The sequence below is a fragment of the Camelus ferus genome, chromosome 27, assembly GCF_009834535.1.
Source record: "Camelus ferus isolate YT-003-E chromosome 27, BCGSAC_Cfer_1.0, whole genome shotgun sequence".
NCBI lineage: Eukaryota > Metazoa > Chordata > Mammalia > Artiodactyla > Camelidae > Camelus > Camelus ferus.
Window position 1 is genome coordinate 10309443 of NC_045722.1, and position 27707 is coordinate 10337149.

A 27707-nucleotide genomic window follows, 5' to 3' on the forward strand; every position below is an offset into this window, starting at 1 on the left:
GTGTGAAGGTGATATGCATTCAGTAGAAACTATATTTTGAATTTTGATCTTTTCCTGTCTAGTATGGTATAACATGCTGCTGGGCAATGGCAGTGAGCCATAGACTCCAGTCAGCAGTGTGGATCCAAAGTAAACAACCAACACTTAACATCTATTCAATATCCATATAATCACTGTTTCACTTTATGTACATGTTCAGCATACTTACGAGATACTTAACACTTTATTATAAAACGGGCTTTGTGTTTTATGATTTTACCCAACTGTAGGCCAATGTGTGAGGACATTTAAGCCTAGGCTAAGCTATGGTGTTCAGTAGGTCAAGTCTATTAAATGCAGTTTTTGACTTAGGGTATTTTCAATTTACGATGGGTTTATTGCAACATAACCCCATCATAAGTGAAGGAAGATCTGTAGTGCAGAAGTGATATACTGTGTGCTTGATGCATCATATTGAGAGGCACAGAACTATCAGTTTGTCACATTTTTAGTGATGTTTGAGCACTTGGGATTAAGGTGCATCTGTCAAATTTCTCCACTCTAAGTTGTAAAGAGATATTTGAAAGTTAAATATTCTTCATCAACTTTTCACTCACTGGTTTTAGCATCTAGATGACATTTTAACTCCATTATTACCTTTATATTTATTACTATTGTACAATAAGGAAGTTTTCTCTTATTTACCACAAACTTTACGTTTTTTGGTGTGGGGTCAGGCATTTTCAGCGAATACTCTTGCCTTCTAAATATAGCTCTGTATAAAGAAGCCTCCCCTTTTTTTGGATTTTGGTGTTGGTGGTGAGGAAAGTGTTGGGATTTCTGTAGGGGGGGAGGAATTAGAGCTGGGTTAAAATTACCAATGGGTAATGAAATTAACAAAATAGGAAACCAGCTACGAGGCTGTTTGCTGTGATGGTTGCCACACTCCCCCACTAGGAGGCAGTGTCGTTGGTATTTTACAGCTGCCCGGCTGGTCCACCTCTAAGGCCCCGTGCTCTAGGTAACTTAGATAAGGGGTGGGAAGGGTGAAGGGAGGTGGAGGGAGCACACCTTGCGTGGCGTGAAGAAGCTGTTTTATTCTTTTGAGGAACTTCTATAGGCCTCAGCGCTTTCACCTGTAAAATAACACCTGTGCCCTTTAGAACTTCACGTGGAGCTTGTTAAGAGCCGATGACCAGGCCCTGCCCCCGGGGGCTGTGATTTGTGCTTGAGGAGGTGGGCGGGGCCGGCGCAGGTGTTCCACGTGCGCCGCGGCAGCAAGTTGCGCTGCCCAGAAAACCGCCGGACTTGGCTGGTCCTTGGTGCTGCGTCTCCCTTGTTTGGCCCGGATTATGCTCTTGGCATAAAATAGACTGGATATTCTTCTGCCTTCTGTGTCAGAGACTCTGCTCCTTAAAGATTTGAGAACGCCCCAGGAAGTTTTGGAGGTAATTTTTTCCTTTTTTTTTTTTTTTTTTTTGTATCGTCCTTAGTTGTGTTAAAGTATAATTTTCAACGAAGTGAAGTGACTCTCATACAGATAGATACGAAATGAAGACGTGTTAAGCGTTTTTTTAAAGCTCAATGAGAGAACTGAGATGTTGAGTCAGTTCAAAGGAGGACGACAAATTTGGAGTTAAAGGAATGTTGAAATAAATTTATAAATGGACGCAAAACTGACTTCTTCCACAGGAGGGAAGTCAGCTGAACCTCTGCCCAACAGAATATTTATTTGCGTTTGTATGTAGATAAGAATTGTTTGCATTATCAGGTATCCACAACTTACACAGTTGTAAAATAGCTCCAGAGCAGTGAAAGGTGCAGAGCCTTGTAGAATCGAAATCAAAACCCAGGTTATTCTTAACAATTGAAGCACAAATATTCCCATCTGTATGTAACTTTGTATTTTCCCTATTGCCTATGTCATTAAGACTTTCAAGTTTATTAGTATACTTACAGTTTTTCTCATAATTAGGAAAACTCCCTGTTACTGTGTGTCATTTTAAATATTATGTTTGTTTTCTAAATTAAATTTGTCAGATTTTTTTTATTAATAGTTTCAAAGAACCAGCACTTGGAGTTTTTACCCTTTCTACTTTACTTGAGGTTGCTGCTTTTCCTCATTAGATACTGAAAAAAGCAAAACAAGTGGATTCAATTGTGAGAAATGTGAATAAAGCTCATTTTTCTCTTTTTCAACTGCAGGGGTCAGCAAACTATGGCCAGCTGCCTGTTTGTGGATAAACCATGAACTAATGATGGTTTTCACATTTCTAAATGTTTTAAAACAACAGCAACAAAAAGAGGAGAATAATGTGGCCTATGAAAAGTATACGAAAATCAAATCAGTGTCTATATATAGAGTTTTATTGGGTGGCAGCCATGTTCATTTGTTTATATACTGTAGGAGGTTGTTTTCCTCATATAATGGCTGAATTAAATAGTTGCCACAGAGACAGTACGTGGCACTGTCATCACTTCACACTATGGGTTGAAGTTACACATTTATAACTCAGTAGTGTTTTGCAGGCCATATCCATTACTATATAATGACTATTTAAAAATTATTAGTGCAAACTTAATGTGAAAAAAAAGAAAACTGAGCTTTGGATGTTGTGTTTTTAAGGTATAAGTAGCTCATTCGTTAGCTAGGCAAGGGAAGCTGTTAATAACCAATGGTGAGTTAATTTCTAAGGCTGTTAGCCTTTGGGTGAGAATGGTTGCTTGAAGAGTTGAGAACATTGGGAGAAATATCAGCAATCAGTTAAAAACAAGGCAAATGGTTTTGAATGGTTTTCCTTGGCTCTTGATGAGTCAAAAACGTTACCAATACTGCTCAGTTGTTTATGCAAGAGTCAGTGCCAAGTTTCGAGAGAGCAAAGAATTAACCTCTAGAAAAATCTGCATAGAACAACTACAGGTGAGAATATTTTTAAAGATGAGAAACCACTGATTCAATATAACCTGAAATGGGAATTGGCTGAGCTAATGTTACAGCTGGTGGTGATAGAAATACGTGCGGAGCAGAAAGGGCTCAATGTTTGGACATGTTTCAAAGCTTGCAAAAATGTAAAGTGTTTAAAATCTATGCTATTATGTTACTCATTGGTGGGTATTCTATAGAAAATATTTAGATCTGTCATTTATTGAACCAGTACTGTTAACAGTGAATTTAACTCTCTGTAGACTTAACCATATCACCTCCGTGAATTTTGATATAGTTTTTTCAACTGCAGTAACATAGCATAATATTTATTATTTTAACCATTCATAAGTGTAAAAATCAGAAGCATTAAGTATGTTTACAGTGTTATGGTAACCATTGTCACTACAGCCAAATTTTTTCATCACCCACAACAAAAACTCTGTACTCATTAGACAATAACTCCTCATTTCCCCTTCTCCCCCCAACACCTTGTAACCTCTGTTTTGCCTTCTATCTTTATGAATTTGCTTATCCTAGGTGCCTCATGTAAGTGGAATTATATAGCATTTGTCCTTTTTGCGACTGGCTTATTTCACTAATAAGCATGATATTTTCAAGGTCCATCCATGTTGTGGCATATATCAAACTATTTTCCTTCTTATGGCTAAATAATATTCTATAACATTTATATATATGCACACACACATACATATACATACATACAGACATTGATACATACCACATTGTGTTTATTCTTTTTTTGGTTAACATTTTGGTTGCTTCCACTTTTTGGTTGTTGTGAATAATGCTGCTATGAACATGGGTATACAACTATCTATTCCTGCTTTCAGTTATTTTGAGTAATACCAAGAAGTGAAATTGATAGATCATATGGTAAATCTGTTTAATTTTTTGAGGAAATGCCATACTATTTTCCACAGCAGCTGCACTGTTTTAGATTCCTGTCAGCAATGAACAAGAGTTCCAATTTCTCCAAATCTTTGGCAACACTTGTTACCTTCTGGGTTTGTTTGTTTTTGGTTGTTATTTATTTATTAATAATAGCCGTTCTGATGAGTGTGAAGTTCTAATGGTGTCTCATTGTAGTTTTGATTTGCATTTCCCTAACAATTAGTGATGTTGAACATCTTTTTATGTGTTTATTGGCCATTTGTATATCTTCTTTAGAGAAATGTCTATTAAGGTTCTTTGCCCATTTTCAAATTGGTTTTTTTGTTGTTACTGAATTGTCAGAGTTCTTTGTATATTCTGGATATTAATCTTTTATCATACATGATTTGCAAATATTTTCTCGCATACTGTGGGTTGTCTTTTCTCTCTGTTGATAATGTCCTTTGATCCACCAAAGTTTTAAATTTTGATGAAGTTCAGTCATTTTTTTTCCTTGTATTGCCTATGCTTTTGGTGTCATATCTAAGAATCCTTTGCCAAATCCATGGCCAAATCCCTATTTTCTCTCAAGAGTTTTATGGCTTTAGCTCTTATATTTAAGTCTGATACATTTTGTGTTTATTTTTGTATGTGATTTGAAGTAGGGGTCGAACTTCATTCTTTTGCATATGGAAGTGCAATTGTCCTGGCATAATTTGCTAAAGAGACTATTCTTTTTCCATTGAATGCACTTGGAACCCTTGACAAAAATAAATTAGCCATAAATGTATGGGTTTATTTCTGAACTCTCAGTTCTATTCCATTGGTCTATATGTCTGTCCTTATGTCAGTAGCACAGTGTTTTGATTACTGCAGCTTTGTAGTGAGCTATGAAATGCGAGTCTTCCAAATTATTTTTCAAGGTTTTTGGTCTTTTTTGGGTGGAGTAGTTGGGGTTTTTTGTTTGTTTTTTTTGTTTTTTACTTGGACTGTTTAAATTTGCTAGGCTGCCATAACAAAATACCACAGACTGGGTGTCTTAAACAGAGATTTATTTTCTTACAGTTCTGAAGGCTAGAAGTCCAACATCAAGATGTAAGCAGGTTTGGTTTCTCCTGAGGCCTGTCTTCTTAGCTTGCAGATTCCTGTCTTCTCGCTGTGTCCTCACATGGTCTTTTCTCTGTGCACCTGCATCCCTAATCTCTCTCCGTGTGTCCAAATTTCTTCTTATAAAGACACCAGTCAGATTAGACTAGGGTCCACCCTAATGGAGTCACTGTAACATAATCACCTCTTTAAAGGCCCTGTCTCCAAATACAGTCACATTCTGAGGTACTGGGGGTTAAGGCTTCCACATAGGAATTTTGGAGAACACAATTCTACCTATAACATGGACTCCTGCAGTGAATTTGAGGATGAGCTTTTCCATTTCTGCAAAAAAGGCCATTGGAATTTTAACAGGCGTTGCACTGAATTTTCTAGATGACTTTGGGTAGTATTGATGTCTTGACAATATTAAGTCATCCAATCCATGAGTATGGAATGCGTTTTTACTTATTTAGGTCTTCTTTAATTTCTTAGAGGAATGTTTTGTAATTTTCAGGGAACAAGTCTTTCAATCCTTGCTTAAGTTTATTCCCAGGCATTTTATTCTTTTAGATTATGGTGTCGTGATATAATAAGAAATATATATTTGGTTTTTCTCCCCAGTTCTTGGCACAATCTTCTAAAATCCTTAGAATTTCCTGAGTGTTAGGGATGAAAGGACCATCTTTTGTTATTCATAATAAGCCCCTTTCAACCATACTTGAGTTTATGCTAATGAGGTGACTCTTAGTGGGCTATAGTTAAATTCAGGATGTGGGCTGGTTGCTAGAGGAACCAGCCATGTGATTAGAGATCAGAACATCTAGCCCCACCCCCTGACCTCTGTGGAGGGGAAAAGGGCTGGAGATTGAGTTAATCACCAATAGCCAATGATTTAATCCAACATGTCTACATAATTTAACTTCCATTTAAAGCTCTAGTGATGGGGTTTGGAGAGCTTCCAGATTGGTGAATGTGTGCTGGGAGGGTGACAGATCTTAAACTCCTTGGGGACAGAAAATCCTATGCTCAAGATCCTTCCAGACCTCACCCTATGTATCTCTTCATCTGGCTGTTCATTTATATCCTTTATAACAAACTATTAATAGTAAAGTTTTACCCTGAGTTCTGTGAACTGTTACAGCAAATTACTGAACCTGAGACAGGGTCATGGGAGTCCACAGTTTGTAGCTAAATCAGACAAATGCTGATAACCTCGCGACTCACTACTTGTGACTGATATCTGAACTAGGGGGCAGTCTTGTGGGACTGAGATTTTAATCTGTGGGGTCTGTGCTAACTCTGGCTGATGAGTGTCAAAACTGAATTAAATTGAAGGATACCTAGTTGATGTCTAAAGAGAATTGGAGAATTGCTTGATGTGGAAAACCCACACATAGATGTTATTGTAAATGGAATTGGTTTCTCAAATTTCCTTTTCTAATTATTCATTACTGGTGTAGAAATGCAACTGATATTTGCAATTTTGCTGAATTTGTTGATTAGCTCTAATAACTTTCTTGTACATTCCTTGGGATTTTCTATGTATTGGATAATGTCACCTGCAAATTAATAGAGTTTTACTTCTTCATTCCAATTTCGATGACTTATTTCTTGTTCTTGTCTAATTGTTCTGGATAGAATTTCTAGTACAGTGTTAAATAGCAAGGTGAAAGTAGGCGTTGTTGTCCCATTTGTGAAATTACAAGTAAAGCTTTCAATCTTTCATCGTGGGGCATAATGTTAGCTGTGGGTTTTTCATAAATGCCCTTTATCATGTTGAGGAATCTTCCCTCTATTCCTAGTTTTCTGTGAGTTTTCTTTAATCATGAAAGAGTGTTGGCTTTTGTAAATGCTTTTTTTGTATCAGTTGAGATGATAGTATGGTTTCCCCCCATTTCTTCTACTCCTGTGATGTAGTACACTGATTTTTTTTCTTATGTTGAACCTTACATTTATGTTATAAATTCCACTTTGTCATGGTGTATACTCCTTTTAATGTGCTGAATTTGGTTTGCTAGTATTTTGCTGAGGATCTCTGCATTGATATTCATAAGGGATACTGATTTATATTTTTCTTTTTTGTGGTGGTCTTACTATGGCTTTGGTGTCAGGAAATGCTGAACTCAGAGTGAAGTGGAAAGTGTTCTCTTCTATTTTATTTCCTTGAAGAGTCTAAGAAGGATTGGTGTTAATTTTTCTTTAAATTTTTGGTAGAATTCACCAATGAATCCATGTGGTCCTAAACTTCTTTTTGGAGAAGTTTTTGATTACTGATTCAATGTTTTTACTTGTTATAGGTCTAGTGAGATTTTTTGTTTCTTGAGTCAATTTAAGTCATTTGTGTATTTTTAGAAATTTGTCCATTTCATCTAGGCTATCCAGTTTTTGGTGTACAGGTGTTCATAGAATTCTCTTAATTATTTTTGTTTTTGTTTGTTTGGTGGTAATAGGCACAGTGTTTTGCATTGCATTTAGGTAACAGGAATCCAGTTGACAGATATTGTCAGTGAACAGTTACAGTGAAAGTATATTCTCCCCCAGGTGTTAGAAGGAGCTTTTTATAGCTGTGGAAAACATCAGGTCCAACAAGGGAAACCAAGGAGCCTACTACTGAATCTGTTCACTCAGTGATACTATTTGTGATCTCACCTTCATTTTCATGCTTGCCAGAGTTTTTGGTATTTTTGTAATTCTCTATGACAAGCTTTCACAAACCTTGAAACTAAAGCATAAAGGGTCACAATATATACATAAGAATATATAAAAAAAACAACTTTCAGAGCCCAAAGAGGGATTTCAGTTTTTTCTTTTGGAATGTTTTCCAAAGTGGCTGCACTATTTTACATTCTGACCAGTAACGTATGGAGGTTCCAGTTCCTTCACGTCCTCACCAAAACTTGTTTGTAACTGCGTTTCTTGATGACACCTTACTAGTGTGTGTGAACTGGTATCTTATTGTGGTTTTACTTTGCATTTCCCTGATGATTAATGATATTATTCATGTGCTTGTTGACCATTTGTATATATTCTTTGAGGAAATGTCTATTCAAATCCTTGCTCATTTTAAAATTGGATTATTTATTTTTTTATTGTTGAGTTGTAAGTGTTCTTTATATATTCTGATTACTAGAACCCCATCAATAATTTGAAAATATTTTCTCCCATTCTGTCAATTTTCTTTTCACATTCCTGATAGTGTCCTTTGAAGCACAGAGTTCTAAGTTTTGGTGAAATCCAGTTTTTGTATTTTTTTTCTTTGGTTGCTTGTGCTTTAAGTGTCATATCTAATAAATTATTGGCTAACCCAAGGTCACTATGATTTGCGCCTATGTTTTCATCTAAAAGTTTTGTAGTTTTCACTCTCACATTTAGGTCCTTGATCTGATTTGTGTTAATTTTTGTATGTGATGTGAGGTAGGGATCAAACTTCATTCTTTTGCATGTGGATATCCAGTTATCCCAGCCCCACTTGTTGAAACGACTGTTCCCCATTGAAAGGTCTTGGCATCATGTAGGAAATCAGTTAATCATAAATGTAAGGGTTTATTTCTGGACTCAATTCTATTCCATTAACCTATATGCCTATCCTTATGACAGTGTCACAGTCTTGATTTCTGTGTCTTTATAGAAAGTTTTAAAACCAGGAAGTGTGAGTCTTTCAACTTTGCTGGGTTTTTTTTTTTTTTTTTTTTCCCAAAATTGTTTTGGCTATTCAGGGCCCATAATATTCCCATATGAATTTTTAGGATCAGCTTGTCAATTAATGCAAAAAAGGTAGTTGGGCCTCTATAGGGATTGCACTGTATCCATAGATCAATTTGTGGACTTTATTAAATAGTTTCCTAGGGCTGCCAGAGTAAGGAACCACAAACTGAGTGGCTTAAAACAATAGAAATGTGTTGTCTCATGGTTCTGGAGGTTAGAAGTCTGAAATCAAGGTGTCTTCAGGGCCATGCTTCCTTTGAAACCTGTAGGTGAATCCTTCCTTGCCTCTTCCCAGCTTCTGGTGGTTTTCCAGCAATCTTTGGTGTTCATTGGCTTGTAGATGCATCACTCCAAACCTGTCGTCACATGGCATCTTTTCATAAGGACATCAATCATATTGAGTTGAGGGGGCCTGTCCTATTGCAGGATGACTTCATCTTAACTAATTACATGACCCTATTCCAAATAAGGACACATTCTGAGGTGCTAGGGTTAAGACTTCAACATATCTTTTTTGGGAGGACACAGTTCAACCCTTAACAAGGACTGTTGTCTACCTAACAATGTGAAGTCTTCCAGTGCATGAACATGGGATATTTTTCAGGTTGTTTAATTTCTTTCAGTGATGTTTTCAATGCAGTTTTCAGTGCACAAGCCCTGTACTTAATTATTCCTAACTATTTTTATTCTTTTTGATGCTATTATAAATGGAGTTATTTTCCCAATTTCATTTTTTGGTTGATCGTTAGTAGTGTATGGCAATAGACTTAATTTTTATATATTGAAATTATATCCTGTAACCTTGCTACTGTTGAGGAGGAAGACATTTCCCCCCTACCCATCTTGAGTTCTTTTGGCTGGTCTAATAATTAAATTGACACAAAACAGATTAACAGGAGGAAAAAAAAATTATTTTTTTATACACGGAGGTCTGCTAGAAATGGGACTCCTCCAAAGTGACCAAAGCAGGCTGTTTATATATCATTTTTAAACAAACTATTATTTGTGAAAATTTAACAAAGGAGCTTGTGTTTTGGGTTTCAGACTAATAAAGAAGCAAAATTTGTTTAGACAGCTTTCTTAGCCTTGAATTCCCTAACTCTGGTGATAGGGGTGCTTTCTATCTTCCTGATATAAGGAGGGCACTTATACATGGGAGATTTATTTCCTTTCAGTGGAAATAGGAAGGTCAGAGTATTTTTAATATCATTTTTTTCCCACTAGCCACTTCTCAAGTAACTTTACTTCAAAATCATCAATATGCCATTGTGGCATATCTTGGGACAGCCTGCTCTGAGCCCCAACACTAGCTCCAATGGGTTTTTGTGTGTGTGTGTGTTCCTTAGGACTTTCTGTATACAAGATCATATTACCTGCAAATAGACATAATTAAAATTTTTCCTTTCCAATCTGGAGGCTCTTTCTTTCTTTCTCTTTCTTCTTGGATGCTTTTTTTCTTCCTCCCTTCCTTCCCATCTTTCCCTCCCTTTCTTCTTTCTTTCTTTCTTTCTTTCCCTCCCTCCCTCCCTCCCTCCCTTCCTTCCTTCCTTCATTGTCCTGGTGAGTACCTCTAGCACATTGCCTCAGTACAGTGTTGAATAGAAGTAGTAAGAGCAGATATCTTTGTCTTGCTTCTGATCTTAGAACTAAGTTTCCAGTCCATCCACCATTAAGCATGATGTCAGCTGTGGATTTTTTGTGATGCCCTTTTTCATTCTGAGGAAGTTCCCTTCTATTCCTAGTTTATTAGTGTTTTTAACAAGAGAGTGTTGAATTTTGTCAAATGCTTTTTCTGTGCTTAATTGAGATAATCATATAATTTTATTCTGTCAATAAAATGTTACAGTGATTTTCCTACATCGGACCAATCTTGCATTCCTGGGATAAATCCATCTTTTTATATATTGCTGCATTGAGTTTGCTAGTATTTTGTGGAGGATTTTTGCATCTGTATTCATAAATGGTACTGGTTTATAGCTTTCTTGTGATATCTTTGATTTTGGTATCAGGGTAATACTGACCTCACAAAATGAGTTGAAATTGCTCCTTCCTTTTGTTTCTAGAAAGAGTTTAGGAAGGATTGATGTTAATTCTTTTGTAGATGTTTGGTAGAATTCACTGGTGAAGCCATCTGTTCCTGGGTTTTTTTCTTTGTGGAAAATTTTTTGGTTAATAATTCTATCCCTGTTTGTTGTAGGTCTTATTCAAGTTTTTTATTTCTTACTGAGTCAGTTTCATTAATTTGTGTCTTTCTAGGAATTTATACATTTCACCTAGTTATCTAATGTGTTATATAGTTATTCATAGTATTCTATTATAACTCTTTTTATTTCTGGAAGGTTGCTAGTGATGTACCTCCATCCTTCATTCATGATTTTAGCACTTTAAGTCTTTTTGTAAAATTTGTCAGTCTAGCCCAAAGTTTTACAATTTGTTCATCTTTCAAAGAATCAACTTCTGGTCTCATCAATTTTACTCTATAGTTTTCCTATATTTATTGCATTTACTTCTGCTATAATTTTTATCATTTCTTTCCTAATGTTTGCTTTGGTTTAGTTTACACTTCTTTCATTAACTTATTAAGGTAGGAAGTTACTAATTTGAGTTGTGTTCTTTTTAATATATAATTTACAGCTATAAATTTTTCTGTAAGCACTGGTTTCCCTCCATTCCACAAATTTTGGCCTCATGTTTTTATTTTCATTCATTTGAAAGTATTTTCTAATTTCTCTTTCTTTTCTCTACTTATTCATTGATTTATTGGTAATTTAGGATTATGTTGTTAAATTTCCACATATTTGTGAATTTCCAAATTTTTCCTATTATTTCTTGTTCCATTTTGGTCAGAAAATATACTTTGTATGAGTTCTGTTCTTTTAAACATATTGAGACTTGTATCATGGCCTGTGATATAGTCTATCCTGGAGAATGTTCCATGTATAATAGGAATTTTTTTGTATACATTGATGTTGGATATAATGTTCTATAGATGCCTTATAAGTGGTTGCCTTATAGTATTGTTCAGATCTTCTATTTCCTTGTTGATCTTCTGTCTACTTACTTTATCCATAATTAAAAGTGGGATTTTGAAGACTCTAACAATTATTGTTAAATTGTCTAACTCTCACTTCAGTTCTGTCAGTTTTTGCTTCATGTATTTTGGTGCTCTGTTATCAGGTACATATGTTTATAATTACTGTATCTTCTTGATAGATTGTCCTTTTTATCATGATAAAATGTCCTTCTTTCTCCATAGTAACAATTTTTCTTTTAAAGTGTATTTTTGTCTGATATTAGTATAGCCATTTCAGTTCTCTTTCAGTTATTGTCTGAATGGTATATTGTTTTCTGTCCTTTTAGTTTCAACCTATTTGTATCTGAACTTAAAGTGTGTCTCTTGTAGATAGTGTATAGTTTGATTGTTTTTTTAAAAATCCCATATGACAATCTCCAGCTTTAATTGTAGTGTTTAATTCACTTACTTTGAGTGTACTTTCTGATAATGTAGAATTTACGCCTTCCTTTTGGCTACTTGTTTCCTATATGTCTTAATGTCTTTTGTTCCTCTGTTGCTCCATGACTGCCTTCTTTGTGTTAAATAGATATTCTCTAGTGGAGCATTTTAATTACCTTGTTATTTCTTTTATTACATATCTTTTGAGTTATTTTCTTAGTGGCTGTTCTGGATATCTTAATTTATAATAATCTAGTTGAGATTAATGCCAGCTTTATTTCAATAATATACAAAATTTTGTTCCTGTGTAGCTCTGTTTCTCCCTTCCTTTGTGTTGTTATCATCCACATTAAACCTTTATATATGAATGCCCATCTACATCCCACTGCCATGTTCTGTCACTGCTTTCTGGCCTTAATGATGAGAAATCAGCTGCTAATATTATTAAGGATGCCTTGTACATGATATGTGATAAGTCACTTCTCTCATGTGGCCTTTAAGGTTCTCTTTTTGTCTCTGGCTTTCAGCAGTTTATGATGTGCCTCTCTTTGAGTTTATCCTTGGAGTTCATTGAGCTTCTTGGGTGTGTAGACAAATGTTTTTCATCAAATTTGGGGAATTTTCTGCGATTATTCTGTCGAATATTCTTTTTGCCATTTCTCTTTCTCCTCTCCTTCTGGGATTCCCATATGCATGTGTTAGTACACTTGTTGCTGTCCCAGAGGTCTCTGAGGCTTTGTTCAGTTTTCTTCATTCTTTTTTCTTTTCCTCAAGACTGGTAAGCCCAGTTTACCTATCTTCAAGATAACTGATTCCTTTTCTACCTGCTGAAATCTGCTGTTGAACACCTCTAGTGAATTTTTCATTTTAGTCATTATACTTTCCAACTCTAGAATTTTTGTATGGTTCTTCTTTATCATTTCTATTTCTTTATTGAGATTTTCTCTTTGAGATTTTCTCATTATTTTCATACTTCCCTTTAGTTGTTCAGATATTATTTCCTTTAGTTCTTTGAACATATTTTAAATAGCTGATTTAAAGCGTTTGGTCTTGTCTTCCTCAGGAACCATTTCTAGTGATAGCTTCCCCACCCACCCCCTGTATATGGATCACACATTTTTATTTCTTTGCATATCTTATAATAATTTATAATTGAAAACTGAAAACTGGACATTTAAATTAATATAATGTGGCAACTCTGGAAATCAGACTCTTCCTTCATCCTTAAAGGCTTTTGTAGTTGCTGGGGTTGTTCAGTGACTTTCGTGAACTATTTTTGTAAGGTCTGTCTTACACTGAAGTCTTTGCTTGGTTAGATTAGTGGTCAGCTAATGATTGGTCAAAGATTGCCTTAATGCCTGGAACCAGTAAATCACCCAGTCATTGCCAAGTGGTTCTGTATGCTTATTGTGGCATGCCTTCAGCACTCAGCCAGACACTTGACAGCTCTGCCTTGGACTTCACTTTCTGCTTGTAAAGAGCCTCAGTGTCAGCTGGAGGTGAGAGGGCCTTATCACCTCTTTTCTGAGCATGCACACAATCCTACACACCCCTTAGCCTTCTAGATTCTGAGGAATATGTGAAAATATGGGATTTTCAAAGCCCTTAGGGACATCTCCTTTCCTAGATTTTACTTTTAAGCTTCTTGGGTAGCCTATTGTTTGCCCCAGTTGTCACCCACTGCCTATAGGAGCCACAAAGTCAAACAATTACATCAAAATGTTTTTACCAACACCCCCAGGGAAAAGACTTTTCACACCGGACAAGCTCCAGGTCTAGTCAATAAAGACAGCCTTGCAAGTAGAGTCTTTCAGGAGCTACCAGGCAACTCATATAATGACAATTTTATGGGAATGAGGCTTTTCAGAAGCTCTGACCCTGATTTACCTCCTATTGTCTGCCAGGCTGCTATTTTTCACTGTGATTTGGGCTGTTTATTTTCAAGGCTATCACAGAGCTGGAGAGAGGGGGATGGAAATCGGATAAGTTAAATTGCCACAAAGCTCACTGTTCACATTGAGACTTAGCCGTTTTTCTTGATTAAAGCTCCCCAGATTGCTTCAATCTTTTGGTTCTGACAGTTTTTGTCAGTTTTCTTATTGTCTTTATGGCGGCTGGAAATTTTGGAGGATCTTACTCTGTTTTCACTGATGTCACTCTTTGACCAACATCTTAACTATAGCCCCATGAGAGACACTAAACCAGAACCACCCCAGTAAGCCACTCCCAAACTCCTGACCCACAGAAACTGAGATGATAAAGTTTGCTCTTGTAAGTTGCTAAGTATTTGAGTAATTTATGTAGCAACTAACTGGTACTAATACCAGTTGCAAAAAATACGCGTATTTCTTTCCTTTTAAATATATATTAAAGCACAGTATACACAGTGCTCTACACTTTTTTCACTTAGTGAATATTGGTTTCTTTCCCATTCCTTTTTTATGGATGAGAATTCCACTGTGCATGCATTTGACCAATAGCTGACGATGGTTATGTGTCTCCCCTCACTTAGTGATGTATATTAAGATTTTTTAAATTTTTAAATTAAATTAATTTTTTAAATAAAAAAATTATTGTGTGTGTGTGTATATATATATATAATTGGTATATTAAGATTGTATACAGTCTTTTCTTTTTGTGGGGGGGGCAATTAGGTTTGTTTTTATTTATTTATTTTTAGAGGAGGTACCAGGGATTGAACCCAGGGCCTCATGCATGCTAAGCATGCATTCTACTGCTTGAGCTATACCCTCCCCCTTCTAGTCTTCTGCTGGGATGAATAATCTTGATTTATGTAGTATTTCTCCTGTGTGTAGAAAACTCCCATTTCTAATTTTGTATTTTCCCTCTAAAAATTGGGCAATTACATTTTGTTTCCATAGACATGTAAACCCTGAATGAATCTAGTGGAAACCATAAGGATAGGCTATTATCTCACCAAACAGAAAGGCCAGAGTTCTGAGGGTTCCGAGGCTGGTGATAACACTGAACACCCAGGTTTCTTCCATCCATCCTTCAGCACTGCCACTGTTGGAGGTGGCTTCATCCTTTGGCTGGTAGCACTATGGCTGCAGCAGTCCCAGGAGTCACATCTGGACCCAACCCACCTAGAGAGAGAGACTGTCTCTTCCCATGGCTCTTTCGTGGGAGTGAGAACTTGATTCTGAATCATCCTCGCAGACTTCTCTTTGTGGCTTATTGGGCAGAATAGGGTTACCCATCCATTCATGGCTGGAGCAGTCACTGGTAGATACCGGGCAATCTTCTGGTGGGAGGCAACCTCAGTGGCAGTGAAGCGGAGATGGTGGCCTTCCTGTAGGCGGTGAGGGTCAGCATTAAACCTGACCTTGGAGCTTTGTTCTCAGGTCTTGATATCACAAGTACAGAATTTAGTTAAAAGTACTGGAACTGCCTTACAGAGTGTCCCACAGGAGAAATTTTCTCAAATCTCTGCTAAGAAAAGACCTCTAGATACCTGCTTATTTCATTGTTACCAATTTTGAACTGATCTTGTTCTGTTTCCACTTTGGTTGCAAGGAAACTCCAAGCAAAATTGGCTGCTACTTGTAGTGACATTGTAGCATGTTTTATCCTTTCATCAGCTTGATTTGTCTTCATTTTTAATCTTGTGTGAAATTCTGGAAAGTATATGTTCTTGGAATGGAGCATATTAAAAATAGTATTTTTTAGTTTTTAATTTTTAAAAGTTAATCTTACGAGAGACTTGAGCCTTTACTCTTCATAAAATCATTTGGAAGGTACATCTTTTTTTTTTTTTTTTCCTTCTGAAGTCATTCTCTTTTAGGGAGTTCTGCCCCACCTACAGGCAGTGGCCTTAAACTAGGTCTGTGGCCAAATCACTGGGATAAATTGAGCTGAAAATTGGAGTAAGAAAGCGATGCCTCATGTGAGGCCAATCTCTCTGTCTGGAAGGAAACTTGCTTTTAATATCTGAAAATGCTCAGATACATTCTTAAACCACTCCTTCTATTTTAAGAAACATGGCACAGTTCACCCTCCTTGGGTGTAATTTGCACTTGAGCCTCCTTTCTCTCTCAGTGACCAGAACCACCAGGCTAAGCTGCCTTGATCCTCCCCCGGCCGCCTCCTGCATTGTTCTCAGTCTGCAGTGTTGTTTTTGGCCCCTAAGTGAATGCTATTGCTTCCTGACGGCTGAGTGTGTTTCCTCCTTTTCTAGATTAAACAGGACCTAGTCTATGGGACAAAAATGGGGCCTTTCAGCTGGAGTTTGAAGCGTTGGTGAAATGGGGGTGAGAGGAAATGGGAAGGGGGGCTTGTGAAAACACCTCATTGTAGGGCCCTTCACTTTGCAGTGAGAGCGTCTGTCCAACCAGCTTCTTGAACATCAGTGTGCGCAGGCGCGGGGAGGGCGCCTGCCCAAGCGCACGCTCTGGGCAGCAGGTCTGCGAGGCCGGGGGCCGAAGGTCCAGCCGCTGCGGGCGGCGCCCACGCTGCGGGTGCGCCGACCCCACGCGGAGAGGTGAGGGGCAGCGGCCCCGCTTCCTTGCGCACAGGCCTTGGGAAGGGGCGGAGAGGTACCTCTTTCTCTCGTGGCGCGAGGCTGTGTCAGTGGAGTGAAAGGGCGTGTAACAGCGGACACGTGATGGGTCTTTATGAAATTTCCTCTTTTTATAGCAGGATGAGACAAATTGTTCAAAGTTTATTCAGCTTCTTCCTGAGCTTGTTGTGAGCTGATGGTTTTAATAATTCCTTTTCCCATTGTTTCTGACCCCAGTCCTTGGGGAAAAGGTTTCCTTGTGACTCAGAAACCGGGTCTTCCACATCCAATTTTTTCTTTGAAGAAAATGGGGAAGCAAAAGTGCTTCCGACGTTTCTTGGACCTTTTTTTTTTTTTTTTTCCTCTCCTTTATAGAAAGGTTCAGCTCAAATGAGGTGGGCGGACAAACTTAGGTCCTCTCCCGGTTAGGAACTCGTGCTTCACTGCTGGGCCCTCTCCGCTCCCGGGGACACATGACCAGCGCCCTCTCACCCCTGTCCTTCCCAGCCGGGCAGCCAGAGTCCTCTGTGAGGTTGCTCAAGCAGGAGGTGAAAAGTCCAGAACGCTGTCACTGCTCTGCTCCCCTCCAGCCTCGGGAGGCCCTGAGGCCCTGGGCCTTGTCCACACCTGCTCTGTAGGCCCCAGGAGCAGGTGTCATAGCTGTGCCCTTAGCTGTCCTCTCCCCGCCCCCTTGACAGCTTGTGTCACGTCCATGGAGCTAAACACGGCTTAGCCTTCTCTACAGAGTCTAGGGTCCACCTCTAGCTGGCTCCCTTGTTGGGGTCCACAGGCCCCCAGACAGGTTACGTCCAAGTCTGGATGGGCTGTGTCTCCTTGCGAGTCCTCTGTCTCCACATTCCCTACGGATGTGGCCCACACCACCTTCCCAGTCATTCAGATTTCAAACCTTAGGACCTTCTAACTGCATATGTAATCAATCACATGTATTAAGTTTGGGGAAACCCAGAAAAGCACAAGGCAGGCAATGAAGCCCTGTCAGCCCAGCCTCCAGAGGCCCCTGCAAACGTGCTGGTGCATTTCCTTCCGGTCTTTTTGTCTAATCTAATATTCTATATTTAGTAGAATATTTAATATTCTACTAAACTGCAGTATGTGTTTTGGTGTATTTCTCGCTCTCTTCAGTTCCATTTACTCATCTGAACAGGGTCAGTGTCTCTGTTTTAATCATGGCAACTTCATGTTTTCATGTCCTGGGCTAGTCCTCTCCCTTTACTCTTCATTTTCAGAATTTTTCTGACTTTCCTTCACATAATACATGAACATTAGAATGACTTAACTAGATTAAAAAGTTGTGTCTTTTTTTTTTCAGTTGGGAATCATGCTAAATTCATAGGATAATTTAGGAAGAAATTGACATTTTTACAAAATTAACTCATCCTGAAAATAGGGTTTGCCTTTTCATTTATTCACTTCTTCTGTATTCCTCAGGAGCACTGTTCAAAATCCAAAAGGTACAAATGGACACACAGTGAATTGTCTCTCCTGGGCTCTTATCTCCGGCCACCCAGGCAACCTCTGTCACTCATGTCTGTGTGTACATCCAGAGATTTTAAACAAATGCTACCATGTATGTCTGTTGTTTTGTGTTATGCTTTCCCCCCACCTAATAATATATCTTGGCAGTCTCTTCATATCAACACACAAAGAACCTTTTCATTCTTTTTTATTCCTAAAAAAGCATCATACTCTATTGTAGCGGCATGCCATCATTTATTTACTTACTCTTTTAAATGATCGACATTTAAGTTGTTTCCAGTCTTTTACTGTTCCAAGCAGGGCTGTCATAAATAATTCTGTATACATACCATTTCCCACATGTGTGAGTATATCTTTAGTAAGCTATTTCTGGAACTTGAATTCTGGAAGGAGAACCGCTAGGCCACACTGCACACGTATTTGTGATCCGGATGGATCTGGCAACGTTGCCCTCCGTAGAGGTTCTACGGATTTACACTCACCTGCCAGGTATGAGAGTGCCTGTTTCCACACAGCTTCTTCAACACTGTTACCAAACTTTTTGTTCTTTACTAATCTTAAAGGTGAAAACTATCTCAAATTGGTTCTAATTTGCATTTCAATTACTATCAGTGTGATTTAGCATAATCTTTAGTTTAAAAACCTTTTATACTTTTTTTCTGTGAACTTTCTGTTCATATCATTTTCCTATTTTTTCCCAGCTGAATACTTTATTAGAAGTTTCCTAAAATCAGTTATTGTGGAAGTAAGCTTTTTGTAAAATGATTTACAAACATTTCCCTGTTTCTTTTGATTCATTGCAGTTGGTATTTAGAATATTTTTATTTTTATAGTTGAGTTCGTTATTGTTTTTTCATATGGCTTCCCTGTTTTGTATACTAGTCAGACCTTCTCTGCTTAAAGAGAAAATATTCTTCTAGCTGTCTTTACACCAGGCATGAGCTCCACATTTTAAAAAAAGGATTATGATACATTTCACATATAGAAAAACCTAGTGATATATTTTTTAAAAACTGATATGCCCATCACCAGAATTAATAAATGTTAATATTTTGCTTTATCTTCTTTAAATTCTTTCCCATTGAAAACAAAATGTACAGGTAGTTCCCTTTGAATGTCTCCCCAGTACCAGTCCCTCCCCTGCCCCTGAGGTAACAGCCTTCATGAAGTTGGAATGTGTCCTCCTGGTTGTGATCAGGGGCCTTAATTTTGAGACTGGGGAGCCCCCTCTAGCTAATGGAAGCGGAAGTGATTTGTCAGTGGAAGAAACAGACTCTGAACTGAGTTTCCTGGAAAGTCTCCTTAAGCCACACTTCAGGGCTGGGCCGCCAGGGCAGCTGCTGGTGGAGGATGCGCTGAATCGATGCCTCTGCCTGCTTCTCCCGACCTGTGACGCAACTCCAGATCAGAGCCTTGCTCCTCCACACCTGATGGGTGAACCCCAGTGAGATGCAGAAGCTGAGGTGTTTGGCAGGAAAGCTCTGTTTTCTAGTGTGCACACCAGGAGCTTGGTGTCACACAAGCCAGTTCTCGGTATTTGTAAACTTCCTGGACATTTTAATGCTCCTGCTATTCATTTTTCCATGGACAATAATGTATTGTTTTGGGTATTCAAAAAATTGATGCAAAGATGTGTGCAAGATGGAGTATCACCGTGTGTAACGGGCTGAATAGTGACCCCCAAAATTCAGATCCCCAGGAATCTCAGAACGTGACCTTATTTTGGAAATAAGGTCTTTGCAGACGTAGTCAGTTAAGAATTGTGAGATGAATCTATCTGATTCAGAATGGGCCCTAAATGATTAGTGTCCTTTTAAAAGAAGAGCTTTCATGGCTGCATCTCGGAAGTGGCAATCCATCTTGCTTTGCCTTATTCTGTTGGTTAGAAGTGAGCCATTAGGTCCGGAGAATGCTGTGAATACCAACAGGCAGGAGCCGCTGGGAGCCACTTTAGAAACTGCTTCCACAGCATACGTATTCTGAGGATAATAGTGCTGCAGTCTGTGTCCCTCCTCCTCCTGAGGACACCTAGAGTATTTCTGCTTTCCCACCATGACAGAACCTAGTGTGAGGATTCTTGAACGTGTCTTCTTGAGCACATTTGCAGATTTCTCTAGTCTAGAAGTAAAGCTGCTGAATTGAGGAACTTTAGTAGGTATTTCCAAATTGCTTTCCAGTGTGGTACCAATCTTACCCTCCTTATCATTGAGGTTGGAGAGTTCACATTTTCTCATACCCTCATCAACAGTTGGTATTGTCAGGTTTTAAAAAACGTATGTTAACCTGAAGGGTGTAAAATAACTTGCTTTTTGTCCTTTTCTTACTGATTTGTAGGCATTCTTCTATATAGTCTGGATAGTAATTTGTTGCTTCTATAGGTCATTCCTAAATCTGTAGCATATTTTGTCAGCAGAGTTTATGTATTTTGTAGAATTTGTAACTTTTGTAGATAATTCCTTATATGCTTTCTAAAGCTTTTGGTGTCATTTTAAGAATGTTTCCCCCATTCCAATGTCAAAAATATTTCTTTTTACATATGGATCTTTAATCTAGAATTGATTTTGCATGAGTTGTGATCTTATATTTGTACTTATTTCTTTCTTTTCCAATTCATACTTTCTTTTTCCATTTATCTCTTAGTGATTGCATTAAGTATATATTTTCTTCTCTTAGCTTTCCTTTTAGTAATTTTAGGGGTTTTCGGGGGGGGGAGGTAGTTAGGTTTATTTAATTATTTTCTTAATAGAGGTGCTGGGGATTGAACCTAGGACCTCACGCATGCTAAGCATGCGCTCTACTGCTTAAGCTATATACCCTCCCTACTCCTTTTAGTGATTTTAAATTCCACATCCTTTTATTCCTTTGCCAAATTCCCTTAACTTTTAATAATCTTGAAGGTCTAATCTAAAATAAATACCTCTTCTGTCCTGAACATGTAGCTTATTCTGTTTTGTACACTGTGCTTCTCCTAATCCTGATTGTATGTCACTGTCACTGGTTTCCCCACTCAGATACACCTGTTTGGTTCTGTCCAGGTGTTTCCCATCGCTTTTCATCTCCCACCTCTCCTTTCTGAACTCATGTTAAAGAAGCATATCTTTCAGCATTTTTTTCCACAATGGTCTGTTTATGATTAACATGTGCATGTCTGGAATTATCTTTATTTTACTTTCACTCTTGAAAGAGTTTAGTTTGTATGTAATTCTCAGCTGACCATTTCCTTCAATATTTTGAAACATCATTCCTTTGTCTTCTGGTTGTTGCAAATGAGAAGTCTGAAGGCAGCCTAACACTAGTCCCTCTGTAAGCCATCTGTCTTTTCTCACAGCTTCTGGGTTCTTCTCTTTGAGCTCAAAGCTCTGCAGTTTCACTGTGTTGTGTATAGTGTGCATCCTCCTTGGGATTTCTGTGCCCTGTAAATACGAGGACTTGGTTCTGTCAAATCCTGAGGGACTCTCGGGCTTTCTCTGGCTAGTGCTTCTCCCCATTCTCCTTTCTGGACCACCTCTTTAGACGCATTTTGAAGCATTTCATTCTACCCTCCGTATTTTAACCTTGCTTTCATATTTTCTATTTTTAACCTCTGTGCTGCACGCTGAGGCATTTCCTTACGTCTTCCAATTTAGTAATTCTCTCTTTATGTCTGGTCATGTTAAACCTGTACAGAAGTTTTCCATTTGTTTTGATGATTATATTCTTCATATCTAGAATGTCCTTGGTTCTTTTTAAATTCTATTTTTCCCCCCCAAACTACCTTGGCTTACCCTATGGTTTCTGTTGCTTCTTACCGCTTCAGACATGTTAGGCACACTCATCTTAAAGTCTCTGATTATTCCTTCTCTACCTTATGATGGCTGAGTTCCTTGTGGGGGTCATTTCTTTCCTGGCACCTAGAGAAGGGGAGAGGGCTTCCTTCCCATGTTAGTCCACAATGTCAAGGCTACGTGTCTTCACACAGGAAAGGGGGGCCTTTGTTTCTTTAGACAGAGACCCCTGAAGGGCTGGCCTTGTCGGACCCTCCAGAGCGCCCTGATATCTCTGAATGGGTGCCAAGTGGTGAATTAAAGGTAGTTCTGAGAATTTTCCCACATCTTCATCTGGCCCTTTGTGACCCTGAAAAAGACATTTAACTACGCATCTTCTTTATTTAGAGGGAAAGAAAGGTAAAGCATTTTAAGAATAAAATTTCAAAGAAAAGGTGACACAGGATTTCTTAAAAACAAATAGTTCAATTTCATTTTTATCTGGAAAACATACGAGTTTAAAATGAAACAAGAGCTTTGACATGTCATCATGTGTCATTTTTTGTGGTACTAGTTCAAAATGTGAAGATACAGAACCTTTATAAATTCCTAGAATCAAAGATTCCCAATACAGATGAAAACAGATTGGTTATAAAATGTCAATTCACTAAATACTCCGTTTTTGCTTTGTTTTTATCGGGAATATTTTATAGAAATACTGTATAAAATAAGGCAGATTTTTGGAAACTCAATTATAAAATTTTAGGAAAAAAGTGTGAAGTCCTAGTTTCTTTTCACTTTGGGGAGTTGCCTGCAGAGCTGAGGCCACGTGAGCAGGTCCGAGCACTGGCCTCCCCACAGGAGCCCTTCTCACTCGGCTCTCCTAGAATCAGACCCACCGACAAAACAGCTTTTCCCAATTAGCATCAGTCAGAAAAGTTTAACATACACAAATATTTCTATAGTGCAGTGAAAATGTGTCATTTTGTATTTTAAATTTGCATTATGAAAATAAGTCTGTACACTAAGCGATACATAATGAATATGAATCATGTAAATTTGGTCATAGCATTTAAAGTTGGCTTTGGCTTTGAAGTATTTTTAAATTCATAGAAAATATTGAACTTCTAATAAAATAAATAACACATTTTAATAATTGATATTAATAATCAACTTCAAAATTTCTTTGTCCTTTGCTGTTCAATTTTAGAAGTCACTTTCAGTAGTGTCCCAGGGTGAGCGCGTGCACCTTCTGTGATGTGAGGAAAAGATCTGATTGCCATTAGCTGTTCTTAAGTGCTCAGCATAACTGAGAGAAATTGCAACAAGACATTCTCTGTCACTGGCAGGAAGTCCGTCAGTAGCCTTTGCAGGGGCGGTCCCGAGCTCGTGTTCTAACCAAAGCTACTGCCAACTGTGGTTCTCACGGGACTGTCCGACGAGCCCCGCAGCAGGCCCAGGTGCAGAGGACTGTGTCTCCCTTCATGGCAGTGGCATCAGATGATGGCTACAGAAGGTCACTGGTGTCCCCACGTGTCCTTACAGGCTCTGCAGACCTGGGGACGGCTTTGCCTAACACTGAAAGGACCAAGGAACCCTGGCAGCCCTCAGGAATTACAAGCGACCGAGGGGCGGAGCGTCAGGGCCCCGGGCAGGGCTGCGCACGATGCGGGGGTGGGCGCAGGGTCCGCAGCTTCAGTTCGTCCAGTCCTTTCCAGTACTTAAAGTTGTTGTCAAGATGCTGCATTAACTCAGGCAGGTCTACAAAGGCTGGAGAGAAAGATGGGAATGTGACGTCCGTTCACAGCCTCAGCCTAGGCTTTCTAAGGAGAGCGCATGTGAGGAGGAGGCACGGAAGGGGGAGACGGGCGCCTAATGCTCACGAACACGGCAAACACATGGTCTGACGACTGAATCAAGCCCTGTACTCAGCGCCAGCAGCTCGTCCGTGACCACAGCTGCACTGAGCTCTGGTAGGTGAAGCAGCAGAGTGCTGGCCTGCTTAGTCACCATTTAATCAGCCTGGGGTGTCAGGGACAAAGTGTATGGAGCCCCTGACCTTACACCAGTGCCAGGTGCTGACTGGCTCTCCTGCATGTCCTCCTGCAGGGTGGGGGGACAGCCCCTCCCATCTGCAGCACATCCCTGAGGGCAGGAGTGGGGGAGCAAGTCATTTACACAAGAGAACGGGGGCCTAGAGAGGCCACGCTTCTGCTCTCAGTCCCAGAAGCACTAAGCTGGGAGCCGACCACCTGGCCCTGGGGCCACAGCCTGGCCTCCGAGCACCCAGAGAGGAGGCCTGGCTCCTGCTGACCAGGTCTGGATGTGTGTCTGTCACAGCGCAGCTGCCCAGGGAGTATCCGTGGGGCCTCAGCCCTGAGAATCCTCTACCTGACAGGCCCCTCTGCCTGTGCTGAAGGTTAAAGAGGGGCATGGGTCTCCGCCAGAGACCAGCCCGCCCCGGGTCTACTGCAGAGCCAGGTGGGAGAAGCTGGGGGAGCAGATGGCAGGAGGGTTCCCGCAGGAACAGTGTGGGAACTGGAGTTGACATAGTGGTTTTGAATCCTAGGTTCTCTACCACTGGCTGTGCAGCCCCAAGTTCACTTCTGTCATCTACAAAACGGGCAGTACCCCGGCCAGCCCTGGGGGCCGGCCAGTGAGGAGGAGGCGCCCACCCCGCCCTCAGGTTCCCTGGTGACAGCTCATTGCTTCTCCTCAGACCTTCGTGAAAGTCTGAGCCCCCTAACATGTTCTAAAGTCAAAAACGACGCTATTTGCTACCTAACAGGCAGTTCCCCGCTATTTAGGGAGATATGCTCTAAGCGTTCTCACCGTCCCAAGCGTCGAACATGTCTGTGATGAAGTAGTCAATGAAAGAGATTTGGGATTTGGGGATGCTGCAGGTATTTCTGTCGAAAACTGGCATCACCACAGGCAAGTCTTGTTGCTTCTCTTCATCTGTCTGCAAAGCAGAAAATGCTGGAATTACAAGACTCCAGGATCCGGGTCCACTGGAGACTCTCCTGGCCTCCCAGGGAGCATGTGGGGATGCCAGCCCGAGCCGACAAAGCAGACCTGCCGCTGCATACCAAGTTGTCCCCAGAGTGAGGACTGCTCTGTGCCAGGGGGCCTGAGGACACCCCAACCCAGCCCAACCCACATTTTCAACACCCAGAAGCCTCTTGCTGAAGCTCCTCAGGTAAGATCCCAAATGGTATCTGTGGTGCATGAACCGTTGTTAGCCACCTCCTTGCTGCTCCCAGCCCAGCCCTCTCTCCTATCAGGTGTTTCAAGGGCCTGACCCAAGAGCTGAAGGGGGAGCGAGGAACAGCCCCCCTCCCAGAGGAGGGACTAGTGGCTGCCTCTCATCTCAGACCAGATTTTTATTTGAAAACGTTCTGAATGTCCTTGAGATCCTTGAGATAAAGAAGCTCTGTGAAGAGTTTCATGTGCTTTAGTCAGATTCTCCCAGAACATCTTTAGGATTCCAGAGGGGTTTGTTTAAAAAAATATATATATATATAAGATATATTTGAAATGAAATGAAAAAAATATATATATATAATTAAGATCCTGGAGGAAAAGGCAAATTTGTCTTAAAACATAAAAGGGAGTTTCTTGTTCTTTTTTTTTTTTTAATGAAGTCTCACTTTCATCAAAGGGGCCTGGAGAAAAGGATGAGGGGCACCCAGAGGGGGACGATGAGGCAGAGGGGCTTCCTGGAACGAGGTGGGAACTCAGAGGGTTTGCGCAGGTGATTAGAATCACGGAGAGGTCCCTGCCGGAGCCAGGGCTGAGAGTGAAGTTGGACAGTCACGCAAGGGGCAGGATGATGGGGGTGCTGAGTGTGGGACCAGCATTAAAGGAGATGGGGCGTGCCTGGCTAGAAGGGGCAGAGCCATCCTCTGGCTCCGGAAGGCACAGCTGTCCTCAGGGGCTCCCCGGATCCCTATTCCTGATTGTCAGGGCAGACAGCCCCTGGTGGACCGGCTGCGGTAGGGAGATGGCCAAAGGGGCAGCTCTACACAGAAGACAGGCAGTAGAGTTAGTAACTTCAGGAAACCCAGTGTGGGTGCGGGTGGTGCCATAGGGCGTTCAGCAGAGGTAGAGAGTCAGGGACGAGAGAACTTTCTGACCTAGCACGGACTTCTCTGCAGGGCCTGTCAGTGACGCAAGGGCTGAGGACGGAAGGTGTGCAGTGCACTCGGCCTCTGCCCGGCTCTGGGGGCCACATGGGGCTGTAGAAGTGCTGTTCTGAGAGTGGAGTACATTTCTTGAGTGGCCAACACTGGGACAAGAATTCTGGTGTTCAGCAGGACCAAAAGAAAACGTCCTCTTGGGGCTGGGGGCCTGTCCCTCCCAATTCTTACCCCTGGAACTGTTTCCACAGAGCTAACTAGGGCCGGTGCCTCCCGGTCCACCCACACCCCCAGTACTGTTCTTGACAACTGTCCAGGAGCTGCTTGCCAAGTCACTGGAAGAACTGGGCTCCACAGCTAAAGGCAGATGACTTTCCCTGGTAGTGACAGTGACTCACCACAGCTCTCAACATGCGATCTCTACTTGAGGGTAGCAGGTAACCTTTGGAGGTTTCCTGGGAGGGACTGTACCAAGCGTCCTGCAGAGATGCACTTATACTGGCTGGGTGCTGACAGTGCTGGGGCAGGTGCCAAGAAAGAGGCCTGTGCTAGACTATGGGACAGGCCAGGACAGAGACCCTCTACACCTGTTGCTGGGCCAGGAGCAGACTCCAGGAGGTGTGGGAGGTAGGATCAGGGTGCTCTGGGAAGAGAAGCAGCAGGGAACACTGACAAGTCTTGGCTTCTGCTGGCAGGCCACAGGCTGGCAGCCCCGTCCCCATTGCTGTCTCAGAAAACTGCAGGGTTAGCTCCACATGGGTCTCTGCCATGGGCGGGGAGCGAGGGAGGGTGCAGGAAGAGCCTCGGGTTCACCGCCCGCTGGCCTGTCTGGCTCAGAGAGCAGGGCCCCAGGCAGGTGCCCTCCTGACACTCCCCCTCCCGAGGGGGAGCAGAGGCTCGGCTCAGTGGTCATTCGTGGCTCCAGAGGCTTTTCTACGGCAGGCCTGCCCTCCCCATCCACATGGAATCAGCTGACTTGTTGAAGGTCAGTGAAAGCCCTCATGCTCTGTTTCTTCGCTTTGGCTCTGCAATCTGTGTTCATACGGATGATGGACTGTAATTTCTCCTGATGTTCTCTTTGTCAAGTTACATAGCAGGGTAATTAATAAGGGCTTCATAAATGATTTGCAAAGTGTTCTCCCCTCTATTTTCTGGTATAATGTGTAAGACTAGCATTATTTCTTAAACGTTTCATAGAATTCCTCAATGAAATCATTTGGAGTTTTCTTTGTTAAAAGCCTTTCAATGAAACATTTTGACAAATGTCTTTAATATGGGGCTTCTAAGGTTATTGTTTAATCTTGTCAGTTTTGGTAAATTGTAGTTTTCAAGGAATTTGACCATTTCATTTGTCAGTTATTGCAACAATACTTTCATTCTTGATATTGGTAATCTGTGTTCTCTTTTTCTTGATTATTCCAGCTAGGTATTCACAGATTTTGTTAATTCTGGCAAAGAATCAACTTTTGGCTTTGTAATTTTTTTTTTTTACTGTTTCTTTTCTATTTCTTTGTTTTTTGCTTTTATTTATTCTTTCTTTCCTACTTTGTGTTTACATTGTCTTTTTCTAGTTTAGGTGAAATCTAAGTCATTAACTTTAGTGCTTTCTCTAATTATAAATGTCTCTCTAATCACTCTTAGTTGCATCTCAATTTTAATATATTTTCATTTAATTTCTATATATTTTCTAATCTCCTTTGTTATCTGACCCATGGTTTATTTAGAAATGTGCTGTCAATTTCCAAATGTCTGGTGTTTACATAGG

General features: G+C 40.3%; 1 protein-coding gene and 1 long non-coding RNA gene across 5 annotated transcripts in view; one reads left to right on the top strand and one right to left on the bottom strand.

Moving 5' to 3' along the window:
* Positions 1-1046: 1046 nt before the first annotated feature.
* Positions 1047-27100, top strand: LOC116660221. Of its 2 annotated transcripts, none has more exons than XR_004315627.1 (3): positions 1047-1427; positions 24777-25002; positions 26194-27100. It is a non-coding gene; the product is annotated as an uncharacterized LOC116660221 (long non-coding RNA). The 2 variants fall into 2 exon arrangements; XR_004315626.1 differs by lacking the exon at positions 1047-1427 and adding an exon at positions 23558-23776.
* Positions 22270-27707, bottom strand: part of PDE8A (phosphodiesterase 8A) — a 117089-nt gene continuing 111651 nt past the window's right edge. For all 3 annotated transcript variants that reach the window (XM_032469012.1, XM_032469011.1, XM_032469010.1), the window contains 2 exons: positions 24636-24765; positions 22270-23573 (listed from right to left, as the gene is read on the bottom strand). In XM_032469012.1, coding sequence (XP_032324903.1) covers positions 23443-23573; positions 24636-24765 — 261 coding nt within the window. In that variant the 3' untranslated portion in view covers positions 22270-23442. The remainder of the gene's footprint in view (positions 23574-24635; positions 24766-27707) is intronic.